The 22044-nt window shown below is 33.5% G+C and overlaps 3 protein-coding genes across 3 annotated transcripts; 2 read left to right on the top strand and 1 right to left on the bottom strand.

The window, feature by feature from the left end:
- Positions 1–284: 284 nt before the first annotated feature.
- Positions 285–8236, top strand: LOC101260609 (uncharacterized). Its single transcript, XM_004234158.5, has 16 exons — positions 285–1057; positions 2018–2139; positions 2219–2307; positions 2397–2432; positions 2619–2712; positions 3330–3372; positions 3451–3551; positions 3971–4035; positions 4160–4653; positions 4743–4830; positions 4918–5043; positions 5385–5953; positions 6600–6735; positions 6822–6890; positions 6999–7130; positions 7630–8236. The coding sequence occupies exons 1-16, from the start codon at positions 855–857 to the stop codon at positions 7741–7743; spliced, it is 2481 nt and encodes an 826-aa protein (XP_004234206.1). The 5' UTR covers positions 285–854; the 3' UTR covers positions 7744–8236.
- Positions 8237–10057: 1821 nt separating this feature from the next.
- LOC101260307 (F-box protein) lies at positions 10058–14918 on the top strand. Its single transcript, XM_004234157.5, has 6 exons — positions 10058–10521; positions 11232–11386; positions 13668–13755; positions 13899–14086; positions 14318–14451; positions 14546–14918. The coding sequence occupies exons 1-6, from the start codon at positions 10334–10336 to the stop codon at positions 14672–14674; spliced, it is 882 nt and encodes a 293-aa protein (XP_004234205.1). The 5' UTR covers positions 10058–10333; the 3' UTR covers positions 14675–14918.
- Positions 14919–15092: 174 nt separating this feature from the next.
- Positions 15093–17848, bottom strand: LOC101260015 (reticulon-like protein B2). Its single transcript, XM_004234156.4, has 5 exons — positions 17278–17848; positions 16054–16234; positions 15833–15974; positions 15632–15701; positions 15093–15547 (listed from the first exon to the last, which is right to left on the bottom strand). Exons 1-5 carry the CDS (start codon positions 17480–17482, stop codon positions 15378–15380), a joined length of 768 nt encoding a protein of 255 aa, XP_004234204.1. The 5' UTR covers positions 17483–17848; the 3' UTR covers positions 15093–15377.
- Between the last annotated feature and the right edge of the window lie 4196 nt (positions 17849–22044).

Here is a 22044-nt window from a genome sequence, read left to right as displayed (position 1 = left end):
CTATTCATGAAACTTTTTCTAATAATTATTTTTCTCATTTTTAATAAAACTTATTTTTCTAAAAGAAAATAACAATAAGAATGAATGTTGGTCTCAAAGATGAGATTTGAAAATAGTGGCGTATAAGTAAACCTTTTATCATTTTGATCAAACGGAGTGTGTAATTATAAATCATTTTTAAAAAAAATATTTTCCTCGTACAAAATTTAAAATTTACCATTTTTGTTAATATACTAGTAATAGTTTAATCCAATTTAACTCTCTCAAATATTTTAAAGTAGGTTGACTTAAAGCATTAAAAAAGGTAGACTTCTAGTGAATTAGCACCAAACTTCACTACATGATTTTTCATAGTTGATTAAATAAAGTAATTCTTTTTTCTTTTTTTTTTTGAAATTTGGTGTCCCTATAAACTTTCATTTTAGACACCAAGGAAAAATTGGTGATATTACCCATATCTCATGCTATTAATTAAATAAAATAAAGATTGAGAAGTAATTAAAACTGAGATTTTTTTTTTAAAAAAAAAAATAAAATTGGTGCATTGAGTCCAAAGGTCAACAAAGCTTCCTAATGGGGTTCCGAATTCACCTCTCTCTCTCTTAAATTCTATAAATTGAGAGAAAGACTGCAAAGATGAAAACACAACACAAAAATAAACAGAGAGAGAAAAATCAGCGCGCAGTGGTATCAATCGAGTTGTTACATTACCTGTCATTATTTGTGTTCAAAAGAATCCTTCACAACTTTTCTCTCTCCCCTTACATTTCATCATCTTCTTCTTCTTCTTCTCCATACACACATTTACATCAAACCATCATATTTTTTTTTTATAGATAGAGATTTAATTGAATATGGAACAGAAGCACGTATTGTTATCGGCATTGAGCGTAGGGGTTGGAGTTGGCCTTGGATTAGCTTCAGGACAAGCCGTTAATAAATGGACAAATGCACCCGAAGGTATAACACCTGAACAAATTGAAAAGGAACTTCGACGATTAATCCTTGACGGCAAGTTCACCAAAATCACATTTGATGATTTTCCTTATTATCTCAGGTAAACCTTTTTTTTTTTTTTTGAATAAATGGTTGCATCCATGGAAGTGATGGATCTCGTGGTTTTTTAATTGTATCCAGGTTGGTTGAATGTGATATTGTTACCTGCAATGCAATTTTTATACAAATTTAAGTTGGAAGCTTTCTGCATATTTGTTCTCTTTTCTGTTTTGTCTCTGTTAGTCCCCTGATTTTTCAGTTTTTATTCAACTGCTTCCTATCCATTTTTGAGGGATAGGTAAAGGCTAATCGTTTTTACTTTCTGTTAAGTACAAGTTCAGGAGCCAGAAATTCGCGGATTCAAATGTCACACTTAGAATTCAACCTTGTATTGAAAAATACATGTTTTACCCTGTATAACCCCTTGAACAGATTTGAGTATTACTAATCAACCACCGGGTAGTGGGCGGAGCAAGAATTTTCATTAAAGAGTTCAAAATTTGATAGAAGCAAACACGAGAAAAAGTTGAGGGGTTCATATATGTATATATATTTACTTTTTTTAACCATGTGTAAATAGTGTAAACATTCGCCGGCCCCTACTAGCTCTGCCCTGGTCACCAGCTAATACTTGAAACCTGTGAATTTTTTGGAGCTTGCATGTCTGTGTTTCTTCTGAATACATCAAAGTTATTGAATGTGCAATCACTATAAACTTAAGAATTCAGCAGCTTTTTGTTTGACAAAAGTCAAGTAGTATGCATATTCCTTAACACTTAAAATTCTATAAACCCGTGTGCTTTTCTTTTCTGCTTAGTTTCTCCTAGTCTCACTCCTTCACCTAAATGTTCTGTTGTTGGAGAGTTATGCTAAATTTCATTGTGGTTGCTCCAGTTGATATCTTGGTCAAAGTTGAAATATTTTCCAACATTTCTGTTACTCTACTTTTCTGATAATTTTGATGAATATATGTAGAAAATGGATCAAAGTTATTGATCTACTTCAAATGTGACTTTGACAGTGAACGAACACGGGTATTATTAACAAGTGCAGCATATGTTCATCTGAATCACTTAGATGTGTCTAAATATACAAGAAATCTTTCTCCTGCAAGTAGGGCCATTTTGCTTTCAGGGCCTGCTGGTATGGATTTCTCGTTTAAATCATTTTCAACTTTATATGTTACTATCTGTATTGACCGTTCTCTGATACATGAATGCAGAACTTTATCAGCAAACTCTCGCAAAGGCTTTGGCGCATCACTTTGATGCTAAACTGCTGCTATTGGATTTAACTGACTTCTCTCTGAAGGTACTGTGTGAGGCCTTCTTTTCCGGTATTTTAACTCATCGTCTGCTGATACTTCTATTCACTCTTTTTTATCCATCAACCATTTGCAGATGCAGAGCAAGTATGGAATCTTCAAGAAAGAATCAGTAAGTATTATTATTTACTTGCTTTGAAGAATTGTATTCTTTGTTGGGGCAAAATATTGTTGTCTTCAGGTCCATTTTTCATGTTTCTTTTAACTGTTGAATCCAAATTCACTTTAAATATAAGTCAAAGGGAGTCATTTTGCCCCTAATGGAATATTACCTGATTCAGCATCTTATTTTTTGTAGGCTTTCAAGAGGTCAACCTCAGAGTCTACATTGGGACGTTTGTCCAGTTTGCTTGGTTCGTTCTCAATTCTTTCAGCAAGAGAGACTAGTGGAGGTATATGACGGAAGGCTATAGTTCTTCGCTAATGGGTACACTTGACTGTGTTTGTGACAATATTATACATCTTTGCGATTCAACCTTGTTTATGTAAATTAATGAATATATCTAACTTAAAGATAAGGATATGAACCACAAACTTTTTTTTATCTCCAGATCTGCTGTTTATGCTTATATTTAAAGAAGATTCTAGATATTTATGAAATTATGAAATAGAAGCTTTCGTACACACTAGCTTTTACAGTACCTTAATCTTGTGGGAAGTGCAATTTCCGCATCAACCCACTAGTTGTTTCTGTCCTGTAAAGTAAAAGCAATTGAAGCGGATTTTAACTTCATAAGTCCTAAGGTGAATTAATTTATTGTCGAGTTTTTCCAGAGGCTGTAAAGGTCAAACAACTCATTACAGAACAATGAAATGTTAATTTCAAGTAATTAAATAAGTTCAATATCTATCTTTAATATGGAGCTCGGAAGACAGTGAATCAATTGTTCTGATTTCATTCTAGACTTAAATAGAATTGTAGAACGTAAAATCTAAGGCTTGATACTTTCATGTTGTTTTACATTTCCTGATGCTCTTCATATACAAGTTTCACTCTCTTTTTTTGCAGTTACCTATTCTAGGCAAACAGTTGGGGTTGACAGTAAATCAAGGTATATTAGTTCTATTCATCATTCAGATGTAAATGCAGGTTTATATATCATGTTAACTCTTACCTTTGAGATATGCAGGAATAGGGAAGGTGCCAGCAACTCTCTAAAGCATCGCAGAAATGCCTCTGTGTCTTCTGATATAAGTAGTATCAGCTCTGAGTCGTCTGCTTCAAATCCAGGTTGGAAGCTTGTAGAGAATTGATTAAGTTGTCATGGCTTTGCTATTTTCTTTCTGCATGTTTATACTTTGAGTTCAGGGTCTACTAGCATTTGCAGTTTTCATTTATAATTGTTAGAAAGCTGTTAGAAATTCATGATTTGACTATCCACTAATTATATTAAAGTATCATTTTCCCCCTGTGATGTTCTTGCTACTATAATGTGCTTTGCATCTATGTTTCTTTTGTTGAAGAATCTCATCAAATTTCCAATCTAACCGTCAAGTAGCTTTACCAGATACTATACCTGCAATGGGTTTCTAGATTCATCTCTTGCATTTGCGTCTGTCAAATTCATATTGCTGAATTTTGATTAATCTGTAATTAGTAATCTTACGGTTGAAGATCATTTTCTGATCATTTCTTGTTTCTTCATCTAGCTCCAATTAAGCGGGTCAACAGCTGGTCATTAGATGAGAAGGCTTTCTTACAATCACTTTTCAAGGTAATAAATATCACTTGTTTTCAAACTTGTATCCACGTTGTTATGGAATATGTTCTTCTCAGTGTCTTTCACTTTATGGTTGTTTCATCTGAAATCAGATACTAAACAAGGAGGTTACTTGTAGGTTTTGGTGTCAATCTCCGAAACCAGCCGCGTTATTCTCTACATCAGGGATGTTGACAGACATCTTCAATCCCCCAGAGCTTATAAACTCTTTGATCGAATGCTGAAAAAACTATCAGGATCAGCATTGGTTCTTGGCTCCAGGATGTTTGAGCATGAAGATGAATGTGAGGAAGTAGATGAAAAACTCCGTCTTTTATTTCCTTACAATATTGACATTAGGCCCCCTGAAGATGAGACACATCTTACGGACTGGAAAACACAACTGGAAGAGGATATGAAGATGATCCAGTTTCAAGACAACAAGAATCACATTGCGGAGGTGCTTGCAGCAAATGACCTAGAATGTGATGATCTAGGATCAATCTGTCATGCTGACACAATGGTGCTGAGTAATTACATAGAGGAAATTGTTATCTCTGCTATATCACATCATTTGATGAACAGCAAGGATCCAGAATATCGAAACGGGAAGCTCCTCATATCATCTAACAGGTAGATGCCAAACTTTCAATTGTTATTAGCTTCTTTTTCCATTTGCACACGTTGTGTTTCATGTGTGTACTTTTCTGCTCCTGGTACAGTTTGTCCCATGGATTAGGTGTCTTTCAGGACGGAAAGAGTGGTTGCAGAGGCTCCCTCAAAATGGAGGCGAATGCTGAATTGTCCAAGGTTTCTTTTGCATTTTAGTTTTTTTGTTGAAGATTGAGGAACTAACTGAGATGAGATTGATTTTAATCTCTTTTCAATCACAAATAGGATGCTGCGATGGATGATATTGGATTAAAGCCCGAATCAAAGTCGGAGAACCCCACGTCTGAGAGTAAGGGTGAGGCTCCTTCAACCAAAAAGGATGGAGAGATTTCGTCTGCATCAAAGGCACCGGTATGTGCAGCACTTGATAAATTATCACCACAATCTCCTTTAGAGAACCTTTCAGTTGGTAAAAGTTGAGAGAACTGAACTTGATAGCTGTATTCTTTCTTTTTCCCCCTCAAATGTCAGGCTGACAAAATTTAGGATGTCTTTGTGTTTGTCTGAAAAAATTAATGCTGATCTATTGGTTTCAACAACATCCTTTCATGCTATGCATATACATTTTTTATTCTCTGATTTACATTTTCGTGTATCTTTTACTATTTGGTCCAACATGATTTTTGTTTGTTTATTCAGTCCGCATTTGGTGTTTCTGCCTTTTCCTTCAATGTGTAATTTGATATCTACAGGAAGTTATTCCTGACAATGAATTCGAGAAGCGGATAAGACCAGAGGTTATACCTTCACATGAGATTGGAGTGACATTTGCAGATATTGGTGCCCTAGATGAAACTAAGGAATCACTTCAGGAGCTAGTCATGCTTCCTCTTAGAAGACCTGACCTCTTCAACGGTGGACTGCTTAAGCCTTGCAGAGGTATACTACTCTTTGGTCCACCTGGCACTGGGAAGACTATGCTGGCCAAAGCAATAGCCAATGAAGCTGGAGCAAGCTTTATAAATGTCTCAATGTCAACCATTACTTCAAAATGGTTTGGGGAAGATGAAAAGAATGTCCGAGCTCTTTTCACACTTGCAGCAAAGGTTTCTCCAACGATTGTTTTTGTGGATGAGGTTGATAGCATGCTAGGGCAGCGGACAAGAGTTGGAGAACACGAGGCTATGCGAAAAATTAAGAATGAGTTTATGACTCATTGGGATGGATTATTGACTAAACCAGGCGAGCGTATTCTTGTTCTTGCTGCAACCAACAGACCTTTCGACCTCGATGAAGCAATAATCAGACGGTTTGAGCGCAGGTACTTCTACAGCTTGACACCAATCATTTACTTGCTTAATTGCTTTTTCCAGTCCTTTGAGTTGATTTTCACGAGTATGTTATACAATTTGAAACTTCACTGCTGATCTTCCTACATCTCAAAAAATAAATTCTGGAAAAAGAAAAACAAGAGGCAGAAAGAAAGCCAGATCTTTTTCCTGATTGGCTTGAACTACATGATGATGGCCTTAAGTTTCTCCACTCTTGGATGAAGATCTTATAGTCTTATTGCCATCTTCATTGATATTATGGATTCCGTTGATATTATCTACCTTGAGCATAAATTTGAAAATCAACATAATTGTTATCCTGCATTTGTTATGTGTTTCTGTTAATTCCTAAATAATCTTCTGCTTGACTAGTGGAGTGAATCTCCTGGTGACGAGAAGTCTTCTGTCTTAGAGATATGTTGCTTATCTCAATGACTTTGTTAGGAAGTCTTGCCTCATCTTCTGACTGTTTATTAAAAGGCAATTTGTTTTTTATAGATATTTTACTCTGTGCAGTGGTTCCTATTGATAGATTGACATTAAGGGAACTTTCATTTGTAAATATCATGACCTTTTCAGCTTATGATGACGTTGCAGAATGACATATGTTTTCAAATTGTGTTTTCTTTTGGACAGAATTATGGTCGGTTTACCTGCAGCTGAGAATAGAGAGAAGATTTTGAGAACTCTTCTAGCAAAGGAAAAGGTAGAAGATCTTGACTTTAAAGAGCTCGGAGTCATGACCGAAGGATATAGTGGAAGTGATCTTAAGGTTTGTGATTGTTCTTTTTAAAAAAGTGGTGTAAGAATACAGCCTATTATCTGGTAATAACTGAAAGCATTAATCTCCCAAAACAGAACTTGTGCACAACAGCAGCTTACCGGCCTGTCAGAGAGCTTATACAACAAGAGAGAAAGAAAGATTTGGTAATACACGCGTCTAGCTCCCAATTGTTTTTCTTCAACTTAACCTTTTTTGACTATCTGTTTTATTATGTATTCTTTGTGTTCTCATTTATTCTTTCTTCCTCATAGGAAAAGAAACGGAGAACTGAAGAAGAGCAGAGTGCAGAAGGTAATTCAGATAAGAAAGAAGAAGCCTCGGAAGAAAGAGTAATTACTTTGAGGCCTCTAAACATGGAGGACATGAGACAGGCAAAGAATCAGGTAACCAGTCCTTATGTCGTGGACTAGTGGGTCCGTTGAGAATTTGTTTCTCTTTTAATTGGACCATCTGAAGCAATTAGTTCTTTCTTTAGTTTTTTTTTGGTCCTGTCATTTGATTTCATAGCCTACTCTTTGCCCATCTTGGATAAAAAAATTGCACTTCTCGGTATACAGACTTTCTTGGATAGACTATCTTTACTAAACTAAGTAGGGTTCCTTATACTCTCTCATGGACATTACAGTATCTCTTTGCTTTTGAAAATGAAGTTTCATGTTCGCTGCTCTACTTTATTATAAGTGAAGATATTGTGGCTAATTGCAAGATCATGTTTTTCTAACATAAAGTACAATATGAACATAGTTTTCTTTTGTGGAATCACAGAAGCAGGAAATATATACTTAACAAATAATGCATGTGAAGGACTTATTTCCTTCAGTTTTATTGTTGCATTCATTTTGGATTTACACACAGATCTTCACGAATCACTTCTTTGGTTAGGTTGCTGCGAGCTTTGCTTCTGAGGGATCCGTAATGAGTGAGCTGAAGCAGTGGAATGACCTCTATGGAGAAGGCGGTTCTAGGAAAAAGCAGCAGTTATCTTATTTCCTTTAGGTCGTCAAATGTATGCATCAAGAAATGATTGTCAGCATTATTTTTCGTGAAAGGGGTGATAACCATGACCACTGCATAACCTTCAGAATCAAATCCCCATTCTCCTGAAACTAAGGTAGAGATACTTGAACCTGTGCCAACTGGTCTCCACTTCCGAGGGTCGTGACATGAATATGGATGAAATGTGTCTGTTCAAAGGCTTGCTTGCTTGCTTTTGTATACGCATGGTCGCAGAAAAGGAAGGAGAATACAGCGTCTGTTCTGCTTAAAGCAACATTTGCCCCACAACAGTCTTGTAGGATATCAAAGATGATCTCTGGTGTGGCAATTGAAAAGGCACAGGGCTTGAAAATCTCAGAGCAAGTTATGATTTTCGTTCATCAATAGTGATTCCATGTAATAGTGTACTCTAGATTAGTGTTGTATACCGTTATTGTAATTTATCAATCTCCAGTTTCTTGGAACTATAATATATTTGTCATTTGGAACTCAAGGATTTGATTCTTTTTTGAAATTTATTTTGCAAGTCAATGTACTATGAATGTGATATCTGCCACTTATTTCGCCTAAAAATATTTCGGACACATTTCTATATTATTTAACTTTAAAATGTCCATTCACCATAGGCTATAGCTACATAAATATCTATCACTTATTTAGTTATTTTAGACAATAAGTTTCAAAAGATTTTCTTTGTTAAAGTTTGGTGTCAAGTAATAGCGATTCATATAAAATGGAATGGAGAGAGTATACAAACGAGTTTACACTTATCTATTGTCGAGTTTACAAATGGCAATTGTCAAGTGATTTTTATGAACGAAGGTTACACTTGTCTAGTGAATTATATATATAAAAAAATCATAGGTATGATAATTTTTAATAATACAAATCATCTCACTAAACTTAATATGAGAAACATTTTTCATCCAATTTAGCTATCATAATAGTTTAGAGTTCTACCTGTTCATGAAACTTAATAGAAGAATACAAATATATTTTTGAAAAATAAGTTACTTTCATACTTGTATTCACAATTTAGATGAAGCATGAATGTGAGAAATTTATTCGACATTTTTTCATATTTGATAAATATACATAAAATGTTATTTTCTCTTTTTCATATTAGTTAATCATTTTCAAATTTGTACAATACTCCAAAAATTATATATAAGAAAATGATTTTACTAATCTACCCCTTAGATTAATTAATATTTTATTAATTTAATTTGATTATTAACTAATTAAAAGTGAGACAACTATATATATACTCCATCTGTTTACTTTTATTTGTCATGCTGCATTTTTCAAAAGTTAATTTGACTAATTTTTTTAAGTTAAATTAGATTACATTAATTTGATACTTTAGAAAAAAAAATAGATATTCAAAAATTATAAAAAAAAAAATACAAGAAATTATAAAAAAAAAAATTACCTCTTAAAATATTAGTCAAATTTTTACAGTTTAACATTTTTTTAAAAAAAAGACAACTTTCACATATACCAAATAAAAAATTCATATTTGTATGCTATAGCAAAGTTTGCATAATTGTGCTCCATAACAAACGTAAGAACTATATAATTTGTTGTACATATATATTTGAAGCAAATTGTTTAAAACGAAGTGTATAAAACAAGAAAGAGAAAGATACTTGGGCAGAGAACTGTATAAAAACGAATTGTATTATTATAAGTGTATAGAACGATTATATACAATTTGAATTTGTATAAAATGAGAAAAAGATAAAGACAAAAGAGATTTGACAAGGAATATACAATTGAATCGAATTGTATAAAACGAGAAAGAGAGAAATTAGATACAATTTGAAAATTGTAAACGAGAAAGAGAGAAAGACAAAAGAAACTGGGCAGGGGAGTATTTTTATTGTATAATTATAAGTGTATAGGACGAAAATATATGTACTTGCATGTGTATATATAATTTTCTCACGCTTTATACAAACAGAAACGCAATTTATACATTTCGCTTTTGTTTGTATAAGTGAGAAAGGCGAGGGTGGCGAGCGAGATCTGGGAGAGTGGCGAACGTGATCTGGAGGAGGGGATAGAGTGGAACAAAAATATATATATTTATACAATTATAAATAATTTTTATACCCTTGTGTTTGTATAAAAAGTGAGGAAGCGAGAGAGATTGGAGGAGAGTGGTGAGCGAGATATTTGGGAGAGAGACGCCTGATAATTTTTTGCAAACGTTTACTATGGAGTACAATTAAATCAAACACTAGTTTCTCTATTTATTTTAGGTTATTAGTTTGCTATTATATACAATTTTTTCAAAAAAAAATAAAAAATTGACAATTAAAAGTATAAGAAGGTAATAGACCAAGGAATATATCAAAACTCACGAGTATTGTGATATATATATATGCACATACAAATGCAACAAGTAATTTGTTCAGCGAAACAATAAACTCCAGAAAATCAATTATCCTTGGTAAATACACACATCTTTGGATCTTCAATCGCCATTGAAAGCAAGCGGCGCTGAGTCTCTAGCTCCCAAAAACACACAAAGGATATACAAAATTTACGATCTGATGTGTTGTTGGGTCGGCTCGAAATAGTAGATATGGGAGGTTCAATGATGGAGAGGTATCAAAAACTAGGGTTAAAGGAGTCGTTGAATCAACCCTATCGTTACCCAATTGCTTGTGATGAGCTAAGCCTTATTCTAAGAAATGCATATTCCAAAATTCCAAAAAAATTGCAATCTCTCATCTTCCGAGAGTCGCTCACCGCCTTTGGTCTCCTCCCTGAGTAAGTCGCGCTTTCTTCGTCAATTATCATTCGAAACTACGTTTACCTGAAAATTTAATGATTTTTGCCCTTTTATTTACTTTGATTTGATTAATAGGACTGTAACTCCGCTCTCTACAGAGCCAGTGTATCTCTAATGAACAAGATTTCATGTAGTCAACTTAATTTGGGGTTTGTGGCATAATTGACTAATGAATTAAATGGTATAAAAGTTTATAATTCTCATCAACAGCTCATGATTTGTTATGTACTGAAGAATTGAAAGATGAAAAGAGATTGAGTACCGAAAGAACTTTTATTAATCAAGAAATGGGAAAGCATGTAGCTAAACTTGTAACTTTGGTAATTAATGACATACTTGATCAACATTTGCTGTGGGACTTGTCACTTTTGTTAATGTGTTGGTCGACCATATAAAGACACTAGCTACCGAGTTTTCACCCTTACCTGTTTTCTTGATGGTAAGCATCTGCCCCTAATAAGGGCTTGAGGCGGAGCCCTGCCATATTGAACAAGAGATGCAATCACTCTGTACTTTGTTTGAGGTCCCTAAATCAGAAGATCCTATAGACAACAATTTGCTGATATTAAGAAAAGAAAATTTCAGATGTTCCTTGTTTATGAAATTTGTTGTTGTTGGCATGTATTTAATGATATTTTTGCTACTCCAAGTAAAAGGAACCTTAATATTTAATGTTTTGTCACTTCAGAATGCAGACACAAGCGGCTATATCAGCAGCACATGGCTTGCTTCAAAGCATGGAAGCTGCATTACCAAAACAAAAGAAAGCGTTAGCTGCATCTGAATTCAAACAGGCTATGGTTACGCATAGGAGGCGTAGGAAGGTCCAACCAGTATTAGAAGGTAATTTTAATTGAACTTGTGTTCTATATAAAAATATCACTGAACTTATTTAGTGCTTTTGGTGTGGAATCCTTCTTTATGAAACCCTGTGGATTAGGACACCTGTAGCTCCTTTGTCTTGCTTTCCTGCCATAGTGACATTTTCTTGCAAGGCCATTTTAGATTTCAACTCGTAGTTGTGTCTGAAGGACTGGAGTTGTCAGCACTGTAAAATCAAAATTTTGATATAGGAGACTTATTTCCAGAACTTGGACAGAGTTACCATACCTATGTTGGTGGGAGAGGTTAGGTACCCTGAGGAATTAATCAAGGTACATGCAAGCCGATTTACCCACCATGGTTATGTTTTTAAAAAAAGTTATTTCCAAAACTCTGAAATGCAAACAGCGTCTCTGCCCACCCCCAAACCCCCAGGAAAATTAAAGAAAGAGATATTCGAGTGTCAAGTTCTGAGAGGCCTTAGATGAGAATATCCCTCCGCCTCTCTTTTTCCCTGTAAAGGGGAACACATTAGTGGAGAGATGGATAGTGTAGTATACTGCTTAGTGAGGCAAAAAACTTTCCTCCAGTGAACAGTTAAAACTCCTTACTCCAACCCTCATGGCACAACTAAAATTAATGTAGATGTTATTAAGGAATGGTAATGTTAATAACAGATGATTTTTGCTTAAATGGTTGTAAAATTTTCCAATATGGCATCCCTTCTCTCTTACGAAGTAAGAGACTTTCATTAAAAGGCATCATGAAGATGCATAGCAAAAAAGGATACGAGTAAGAAGTGAGCCTGCTCGTGTACAAAATCTATGTCAAAACTAAGGAGCAAACACAGTACAAAAACTGATCACAACTGGAAGCATGGGCCTGATTGAGCCAATTAAAAAGGTTAAGCAAACACATAGCCTTGAGGGCATGGTTGGAGTTGATATCCATTTGCCGATTTTTTTTATGCATTTGCCAACTCTCCACAAACAACAGCTTTCATATGCTTCTTTAATACTATTAGGCATGATCTAGGCTAGTCTGAAATTTAAGAAAAACATATTTCACATGTCTGCAACACTTCACAGTAAAGAATAGACATAATACATGGACATGGCCCTTAACTTGGCTTCAACGAACAACTATGCCTCCAACTTTGAAAATGCATAAGTAGGTATTTAAACTTGTATAAAAATGAACAAGTTGACACAAGTCCTACATGGCATAATACACGTAGGATGCCATGTAGGACACAAAATTGCCATGTAAGGTGAATGTGTCCATTTGCTCAATTTTATACAAGTTTAAGTGTCTTACTTGTGCACACCTAAAGTTAAAGGTCATAGTTGTCAACTGACGTCAAGTTAAGAGTCATGTTTATGCATTATGCCTAAAGAATAAGACGTCTGTCACATAAAGCACCTTTCATACGGTAGATGTTCCCTCCCACTGAGCATCAACTTGAATCTCTCGGCCCAGTTGCTTAGACCCACATTATAAATCATTCAAACATAAATTATTAGGAAAAATGACACGACTAGCACGACCTTACTTTTTCGGGTTAAGGTGGTAATTTCAGAGGGACGTGAAGTGTGTTAAGGTAAATTCTTTTTTTTTTGGTCAAACCCAAAGTACCCCCACTAAAGTAAAACCACTTTGAAATCTATTAAACCACTACCTTTTGAAATTGAAACAACTCTTTTGGGTAGTATGATTTGAAAAGAAAAGAATATAGGTTTAGATTTTTCAAGAGTGGTTTCACAACAAAAAAGTAAGGTCGTGCTATTTGGCAAAACAAGTGGCTCCTTGATCCACTACTGTGTACAAATATTTCTTCACCATAAGCAATTGTTGAGCACTATTCTGTAGAATGATTGCAAGTGCTACTATGTCAATCACTGTTCAGAAATAGTTGAAGCAGTTGAGTTATCTTTCACTGTGAATTTACTTTTTCCATACTTATACGAGTTCGATTCATTATTTAAATATAAGATGTATGTTTTTATATTGTATAATTTTGTATAACAATGTAAAAATATGTACAAGTACCTCTTATACACATTTGTACAAGATATGCTTGTTCACAGTGTATATATCTTTCACTAATATATATGCGTGTTCACAGTATATATATCTTTCACTTATATATATGCTTGTTCAATGTAGATGTTCCTCCTACTGAGAATGTCTTTTACAAGATATGCTTCATATAAGTAATCTAGGAAGACATTCCAAACATTTCTTAATACTTCTGCATCTGCTCACTGCATTCTGATTTTGTATTGCTGCTTTTGCATTCCAGGTAGGAGCCAACTTCCTCAGGATGTTCTTGTACACATATTTGGTTTCTTAGACTTGAAGTCTCTTGTTACTGCTTCTTCAGTCTGCAGGTATGAGGCTTTCCTTATCCAACTTAAGTAGTTGCATTAATTAAATTCTGTGTAGGCATCTTTTGAACATTGGACCTAGTCGTCTATGTGATTTAATCAATTACCATATCAGATGGTATCTCAGAAGGCGTCTAATTCCACAGGTCATGGAGTGTGGCAGCTAGTGACAATCATCTCTGGCAGTCAATACATATTAGCTTTTTTGGGAAGTCAAATGAGATCCCAAACATTATCAGGTTTACTAACGGTGTGGAGAGAATTTCTTTTACTCTGGGAAATACCGGTGCAGATAATGTTGACTGGAAAGATGCTTTCAAGCGAGCTTATAGAGGTATTTCCGTTGACTGTGATCCCACGTTGGTTTGATGGAACTATGTTTCCAGCTACGGATTTTATTATTTTTTCCGTGTTGCATGGTTCATAGACCGCTTGGACTATTTTAGAATTATTGTTTGTCCTCCTTCATTCAGAGAGGTCTTTTCTATGTCTGCTTGTTTTCTTTTGCCTTTCCAAATTTTCTTCTGTGTCGGTTCTCTTTTTATATACCTATCTTTTGACTCAGGAATTTCAAAAAAGGTAACATCCCAGAGGGGCTTTTGCAAGCAGTGCAATTCAATTGTTTGGTTGAATAATTCCAAGTGTTCTAATGGGGAGATTTCTGATGAACATCAGATCATGCCTGTGTCACTTGAACAGGTAGTGAATTCTTCAGATTTTCTTAGTTGATTACTATGTTTCACCATCTTACGTATCTCATAGCTAGTCCTCAATGATATCTTTATGTTGTCAGATTGTTGATTATGTAATAGAGGAGTCCATACCTTCCTCGGATAGTGATAGTGATTCAGATGACTCAGTTGATGGCTCTCTCTTCAAGCTCTGGGCCTATCCCAAACGAGTTAGCGAGCCACATGCATGATGTGGAAGCATATAGATATCCACATTAAAATGGTACTTTTTGAAAATGTGCTGCATATCCAGAAGTGTATCCTTGCAATTTCCAGATTATGGAAATGAAAAAACTTCATGGATGAAATAGATTGTGTAATTACAGATTGTGTCACTATTGATCAGAACTAGTGCAAGTAGAACTTATTATGGTAGAAAGTGATCTGCATCGATTGGGATTAAATATTTATGGCAATTTAGATATATTTTCTTAATCATTAGCTAACTCTAGCTAAGAACTGCAACGAAAACCAATAGATACTTCAATGGCCACAGAAGCATCAATGCTAAAAGGATACAATAACTGCAAGTCGCCCGTCACATACTGAGATTTTAAAGATGTGAAATGATACTTACAAAGTTCCACTCACAGAGACATTGCTGTCAAATAAGAATCAAAGTTGTGTTTCCATTATCTGACTTGTAATTTAAAGTAACACTCACTTGCATATTGATGTTTTACAGTCACATGATGACTGCCATAATCTTTCAGCAGTCTTTCAAAATTTAACAAAAAAGTAAACCATATCCGGAAACTCAAATCTATCACAAAAACGCCAAGCCTGTTTAGTAATAATCAAGCAAAACAAGTAAGCAAAGGGTTTTCTACCATAACTGATTCACAACAACCAGAGGAACGCCTCCGTGAACCTAAAGGTGCCACCTATTCATGTCTATAACAACTTTTTGTCTTTCAGTGGACCTCTTGGAATTTTGCTTAGAACCTTGACGTTGAAAACAGCATACTGCTTTTTGATCTCTGCCTCAGCCTTCTCAGCAAAAGCATCAACCTGGTCCTCAAATTTCTCATAAAGTACAGGGACGGTATGGAGCAATACAAAGCCTGTTTTTGCAGAGAGAAGAAATCACACACTATTAGAATTAAACCAAATAATACACATAGATCTATACCTCCAAGATCACTTACATATGTAAAACAGAGTGAGGAAGTTCCAGCAGTTGCCCAATATTGAAAGAACCCACAAACCAGCAATAACCTGCATTAATTTTGTATTAAAACATTGAAGAGATGACACTCAAATGAAAAACAAAACAGGAAGTTGTGCTCAAGCTGATCCTCTCAATATAATGGAGAGAATTATATAGCAAGATGGACACGATAACATACACCGAGGAATTTCTTCAACTCTTTCCCAGAGGCAATATCCCGAAAAACTTCAAGAGCTCTGTTTATTTCAATCCTGAGTGCAGCAGCAACACCCAGGACAATATCCTCAGGCAGAATGACATCTGGAATTTGGGGTGGAGACCTGGTGCATATATTTCAAGGTCAATCCTAAAGTATATCTGGATAGACAAATTACTAAGGAAGATAAAGAGTATACTTACTTGTTGATGAAGGTAGATGCATTGGACCAAAGGAAAAGGACTGCCAATGCAAGGATCAGTATATGGCAAACAAGTGTAAGCAAATGGTACTGAAGCAACTCAAAAAGCACCCAAAGTGAAGTGGCAAACCCAAGCACACCGGCAGTAATTTTCTTGTCCCTCCACAGAAAAATGTCCGCAGCTGCCCATAAGAGTCGAGAAATTAGATACATAAACACAATCATCCAGATATAAAAGAATTTGTGTAACTGTGTAGAACACATCAGACACATCTACTAAAGCTTCAAATTCTATGAACTTCAAACGTAAACAAAAAAACACGGTTTGAAGAAAATGAGGCTGGAAGACACCTGAGGCAAAAAATCCTTGGTTATTTTGGGTCAAAGCAAAAGTATATGAATCCTACATATAAAAAGTTCAAATCTTGACTCATGCACTTATCAAAGCCTCGTAGACACATGAACACTAGCACTATGACTCAAAGCACAAACAGAAGGGGCGTGAAAAGCTGGAATAGCTCTGACCATTTCAAGTCATACAAGGAACCTGAACTCTTCAAAGGAAAAATGGACAATTCCATGTGCTTACATAAATATCTAGTGATGCTCACACCCTGAACCTTTTAACATAAAAATAATTTTGCTCTTCAAGAGTCACAAATCCATGCTGCCAAAGTCAGATTTGTATATCAAATATAAATTTGTTACATGAAAATTCAAAATTGGCTTACAAAACCTGCCGATGGAATTGTTTTCATCAGTCCACGGACTACCAATAATACAACTAACATTGAAGCGTGCAAGTACATCATTGGTTTACTGGTATCAAATAATAACTTTGCAGCGCAACCTTCATATCAATTTAATCTCGCTATGTACCAATACTACTACTACAATAAAAATAATCAGTGTAATCCCACAAGTATATAAACTAAAGCAATACAACCTATCTCAGATCCATGCAAAACCAATGGAACAACAATAGAAAAACGCTCGACTGGATCCAAATGTAGCTACATATTTGTATAATAAACGAACGAATGAATGGAAGTCGAACTGTTTTCGATAGATCTCTGATTTCAGATTTTAGAAAAGGAAAGAAATTAAAGCGCATCTCAACACCAATGCCAAACAAATCTAAATTACTTCTGATGTATAGACATACTGTGTTAAAACATAAAATACACAAATCTAGAAATAGATATTGAGAGTGAGAGAGATGTACGTTTTCCACCGCCGAGAACCTTATGGACGGGCCTTTCCCTGCCAAAGAGACGATAGATCTTTGCCTTGACGGCATCGACCGACGATATTTTCTCCTTCTCATCTTCAGAATCGGATGAGGAAGAATTGTGGTCGTGCAACTTTTCGTTGATCTTTTCCATGACGGATTCAACGACTGGTTCGTGCTCGCCGGCGTGATCGGCCATCGTTTACTCCGATCTCACTAACGTGCGCCGCCGGCTATTGGGGATTTTTTTTGGTTGATGGGTGCTTTTTTGAGTGACTATTCTTACGCTTGCAAAAAGTGTGTGAAAGAGGGAAAAATTGAAAGGCTTAAAGAGCCAGATTTCCAAACCTCAGGCTTCGTTTCGAACCAATCGGTTCGGTAAAATAACGGAAATCGATGAAAAGCTCCGTGAGATAAATAAAAAAGAAAAAGAAATACTGTGTCAGTAGTTGGTTGATATATTCGAGGAAAAACGGGAGACGTTGGATTCCTTTGACGGCGTCAAGTTGTCGTTTATTATACGTGACTGCACAACGCACGGTATCGGGGGACTTTTCCGGTAAAGCTGGAAAAATGTCGACACGTGGATGATTCTTAGCGGTTTATTAGAAAAGATGGTGGGCCAGGAAATGATGTTTGGGCTCGAAGACCAATAAGTTTGGGCCGGGCTAACAAGAGGAGATCGGAGTGGTTCAAGCCCTTCAATTTGAATTGAATAGTAAATATTCTTTTTTTTTTTAATTTCTTTTTTTGAACATCCTCCATAGCGATTTTATTTTCACGGCTCGAATATATCTTTTATAAATAAATGATAAAACTCACTAGTTACGTTTTTAACTTCCATCACGTTAATTGTGGAAACTTCCTTGGTCCTTAATAAGTTTGGTCAAGAAATGAAATTACAAATCTATATATTGTGATTCAAACTACTCAAATCAAAATTTAAATTTTCAATAAATCTACTTTTATATTGTTTTATTTTTTCATTTTTTTCAAATGTCCACCAATAGATAGTTATAAGGGAAAATTAGTAAACTAGTCAAAATAAATAACATATTTAGTAAAAACATCAGTACTTTATAAATATTAGCAATAATGTCAAAAATGTCATTATTTTAAAAAATTTATGTATCCCAATTTTCTTCCTATTTTATCTCTCTTTTTTAATTAATTCTATATATCCTTTTTTTTTAAAAAAAATCATTTTCTCTCATATTTATCTTTTCAAATTGTTAATTCTCTCTCCCATTTAATTTTTTCTCTCTCTCATGATTATCTTTTCTGATTTTCCTCCAACATTCAAGTTGCAAATATTTTTTTGCCATATATTTTGGTTGTTTTTTTAATCCAAAATTGAATCAACAAGAATCCCTTTGATTAAGGTATCTCTAATCTCTATCCTATTTTCAGATTTTTTTCTAATTTTATTTTTGTTTAAATCTTAAAAAATGTTGTTTGTATTTTTCAATTTCCGTTATGATTTACTCTCCAATGGCTGAATCCAAGAGGCTTACTAGAGGTATTCATCTTAATCAACCAATTTCTGGTGATTTTTCATCCTTTAATTTATTTATTACTTAACAAATAGTGTATAATGTATGATCCACTGCTGTAGAATCTTTGTCTACTTGTGAGGATCTTGAAAAAGACGACGAAGATCGAATAGTTTTCGAACAATTTTCTATTAGTTTGTTTTGTATTTATAGTTATTTTTTAGAATTTGGTATGCTTTCTTAATTTGTATTCAAATCACTATGTATACTATCAATATTTGTATTTACTAAAAATTTCATGTTGCATGGTTTATGAATCTTGTATTTGTCCCTAATTTGTATTCATCCAAATGTATGTTAACTAGTTATGTATTTTATTTATAAGAAGAACAACTTTCTATTAGTTTATTTGTATTCGAATATAAATACAAATAATAGACATATTGGAATGAATACGACTTAGAAAAGGAAACAAGATTTTGAAAAGACAAATAAATACACAGTGAAAAATATATACGAATACAAATATATTTCTTAAATAGCTACATTTTATTTGACATATATATTGGAATGAATACAAACTAATAAAGGTATGTCAACTGAATTTGACATTTTTTTCTAATTTGTATTTATTATAAAGGTATGTTAACTAGTTATGTATTTTATTTAAGAATGAGTACACCAAATATTCAATTATTTCTTTTCAATTTTATATTTCATTCACTTTTTCATCATACTAATTTTTTGTATTTTATATATTATTATACAAAATTCTAAATAAAAACTAGAATAAATAGAAATACAAATAAAATACATATTGAAATGAATACATACAGGATTTTTGAAGAAAAAAATAACTATATAGGGAAAAAATATATGAAAATACAAATATATTTCTTAAATGACTATATAGATAAATTCGGCATACCTATTGGAATGAATACAAACTAATAAAAAACTATAATAAATATAAATAGAATATATTGTGGAATGAATATAATTTAAAAAAAAACAAAGTTTGAATTTTATTTGAAAATGTAACTAATGAGAAAATTAAGGATACTTGCCTTTTTTTTGAAATATTCCCCCTTAATTTTCTCCTTTTTGTTATTAAATAATTATATTCTTTAAATAAAAATAAATAATAAAAACATAAATAAGATACATAACAAACTAAAATTGACATTTTTACTAAATATTGAAATTGTTGCTAATGAGTCCTCTTAAATGCTAAAATATTGACATTTTAAAAAATTTCCCTAGTTATAATTAAGTTCATACCAATTTTAACTTTGATTCATTTATCTCACTTTTACATTGTATCATTTAATTCGAGTGAATATTTACCAAGTTTTTCCTTTTGTCTCAACTCAAATTACAAAACAAGACTAATGGTTGTAATATTAATTTGTTGGAGACTACTAAAATGGACTATTTAAATGAAATTGATTTTTATGAAACTTGGTAATTAATTGTGTGCAAGTAACAGTATTTTTTGTAGAAAAATATTCAAATTTATCAACCCTACACATTTCCAACAAAAGAAAAAAGTGTAAATCCAAAAATTAGAATAGATCAAATAATATCTCATCATTATAAAATAAACAACTCTACATATCTTATTTTAAAATAAGTCATATCTATTTGTCCATGGAAATAGGCATTTTAAAAGAAAGGAATAGTGCAAAATAGGAAACCACGTTCGAGGAACACATCATGCAAAAGTATATACACTATTAGCAATATTTTATATATAAAAAAATAAGATGAACAATATTATTTATTGGCAAGAGAATAAGCTTTAATATATTTTATCTTAATTACTGTCTGCATTTTTGCTTCATTCACATGACAGCAAGCCAATTTTGAATTTTTCATTAATTTTCTAATAAGACTTAAGATATGCTTCAATATTCACACGATAGACATAGAATTTTAAATAGCGATACGGGAAAATGATCAATTATATCTGTAGATATTGAAATTTTGTGGGATTCTACGAGATGCGTTTAATTTGAGTTGGGACTCTACAAATTGTGTTTAACTTATATAAGGATTTTTAGAGGGTACTCAACCTTAAATCCTAGTTTATGCCTATATAAAGGGTACTAAATTTCCTTAAAAGGCATCTCGAAAAATCCCCAAAGAGATCAAGATCTCGAATACTCCACAAATTGATAGATTATTCATATAGAGAGGTCGAATCTAAATCATCCTAATTCGAGAAATACGCCACTAACAGCCCTCGAATCATGGATAAATTATCTTAGAGAGTAAAATCAAGGGAGGAACAGATTTGTAATCACAATTTTGATGAATAAAATCATGTTTATTCATATTTTATTTGTATGATTTATTTATGATCCATATGTTTAAAATTTATTACAAACAATACCATTTGTTTGTCTTAGTTCTATTAGGTCAAACCACAGCATATAATATGAGCAAAGTGGTAAATTAGGACAAGATTCTAAAAGGCAAATCGCGATGACATCTTGTCCTATTAACTTGAGTTTGCCCTAATTTTCAGTGATGAAATCGAGATTTTCATTACGAAAAATTTATATATAAAAGAATAAATTTAAAAAAAAAAAAAGAGAGTTAATTTTCCGACAAAGAAATGTCAATTCACACCCCTTGAATACATGTTGTTCTGCCGCTAAAAAGTGACAATTGTTACCTAGTTGATCTTCGTCATCCTCTGTTTAATATTATTAAGTTAATTAATTAACCGATATCTATAGTTTGCGCTGATTTCATTAACGAGTAGGTCATACCCTTTATATTTAGAGAATTTATTTATACAATCGGGTCATTTATCACGTAAACATAAATAACTTTCTATGACATGATTTACTCATTAAACTATACAATAATGATTGACATAAATATTGAAGAAAGTGGATATTGAAGAGTTACCTTTTGAAACATGGAGTAGAGCTTCTTCTTCTTCTGCAGTTAGCTCAATAAAGATGAAGTAAGTGAAGAAAATAGTCACTTCTGTATTTCATTTTATTTTTATTTTTATTTTTTTTTGTTTGGTCTCATAATGAATGGTTTATTCGGGTATATGCGCTTCTTGTGGAACATTTCAAGAATATGCTCTATTGAGAGTGATGTGTCACACTTCACAAAATTTCAGACAAGTTTTGTACTTCAAATAATCACCCTTTGTACTAATTCTATGAATGAAAAGAAAAATAGAGACTTACCATAGTCATATGATCATTATCTCTAGGTTCAAGTTGCGAAAATAATTAGCTTCTCG

This window comes from Solanum lycopersicum, chromosome 3 (genome assembly GCF_036512215.1).
Source record: "Solanum lycopersicum chromosome 3, SLM_r2.1".
NCBI lineage: Eukaryota > Viridiplantae > Streptophyta > Magnoliopsida > Solanales > Solanaceae > Solanum > Solanum lycopersicum.
Note: the sequence above shows the minus strand (reverse complement) of the source record. Positions and strands in the feature narration are given on the sequence as shown.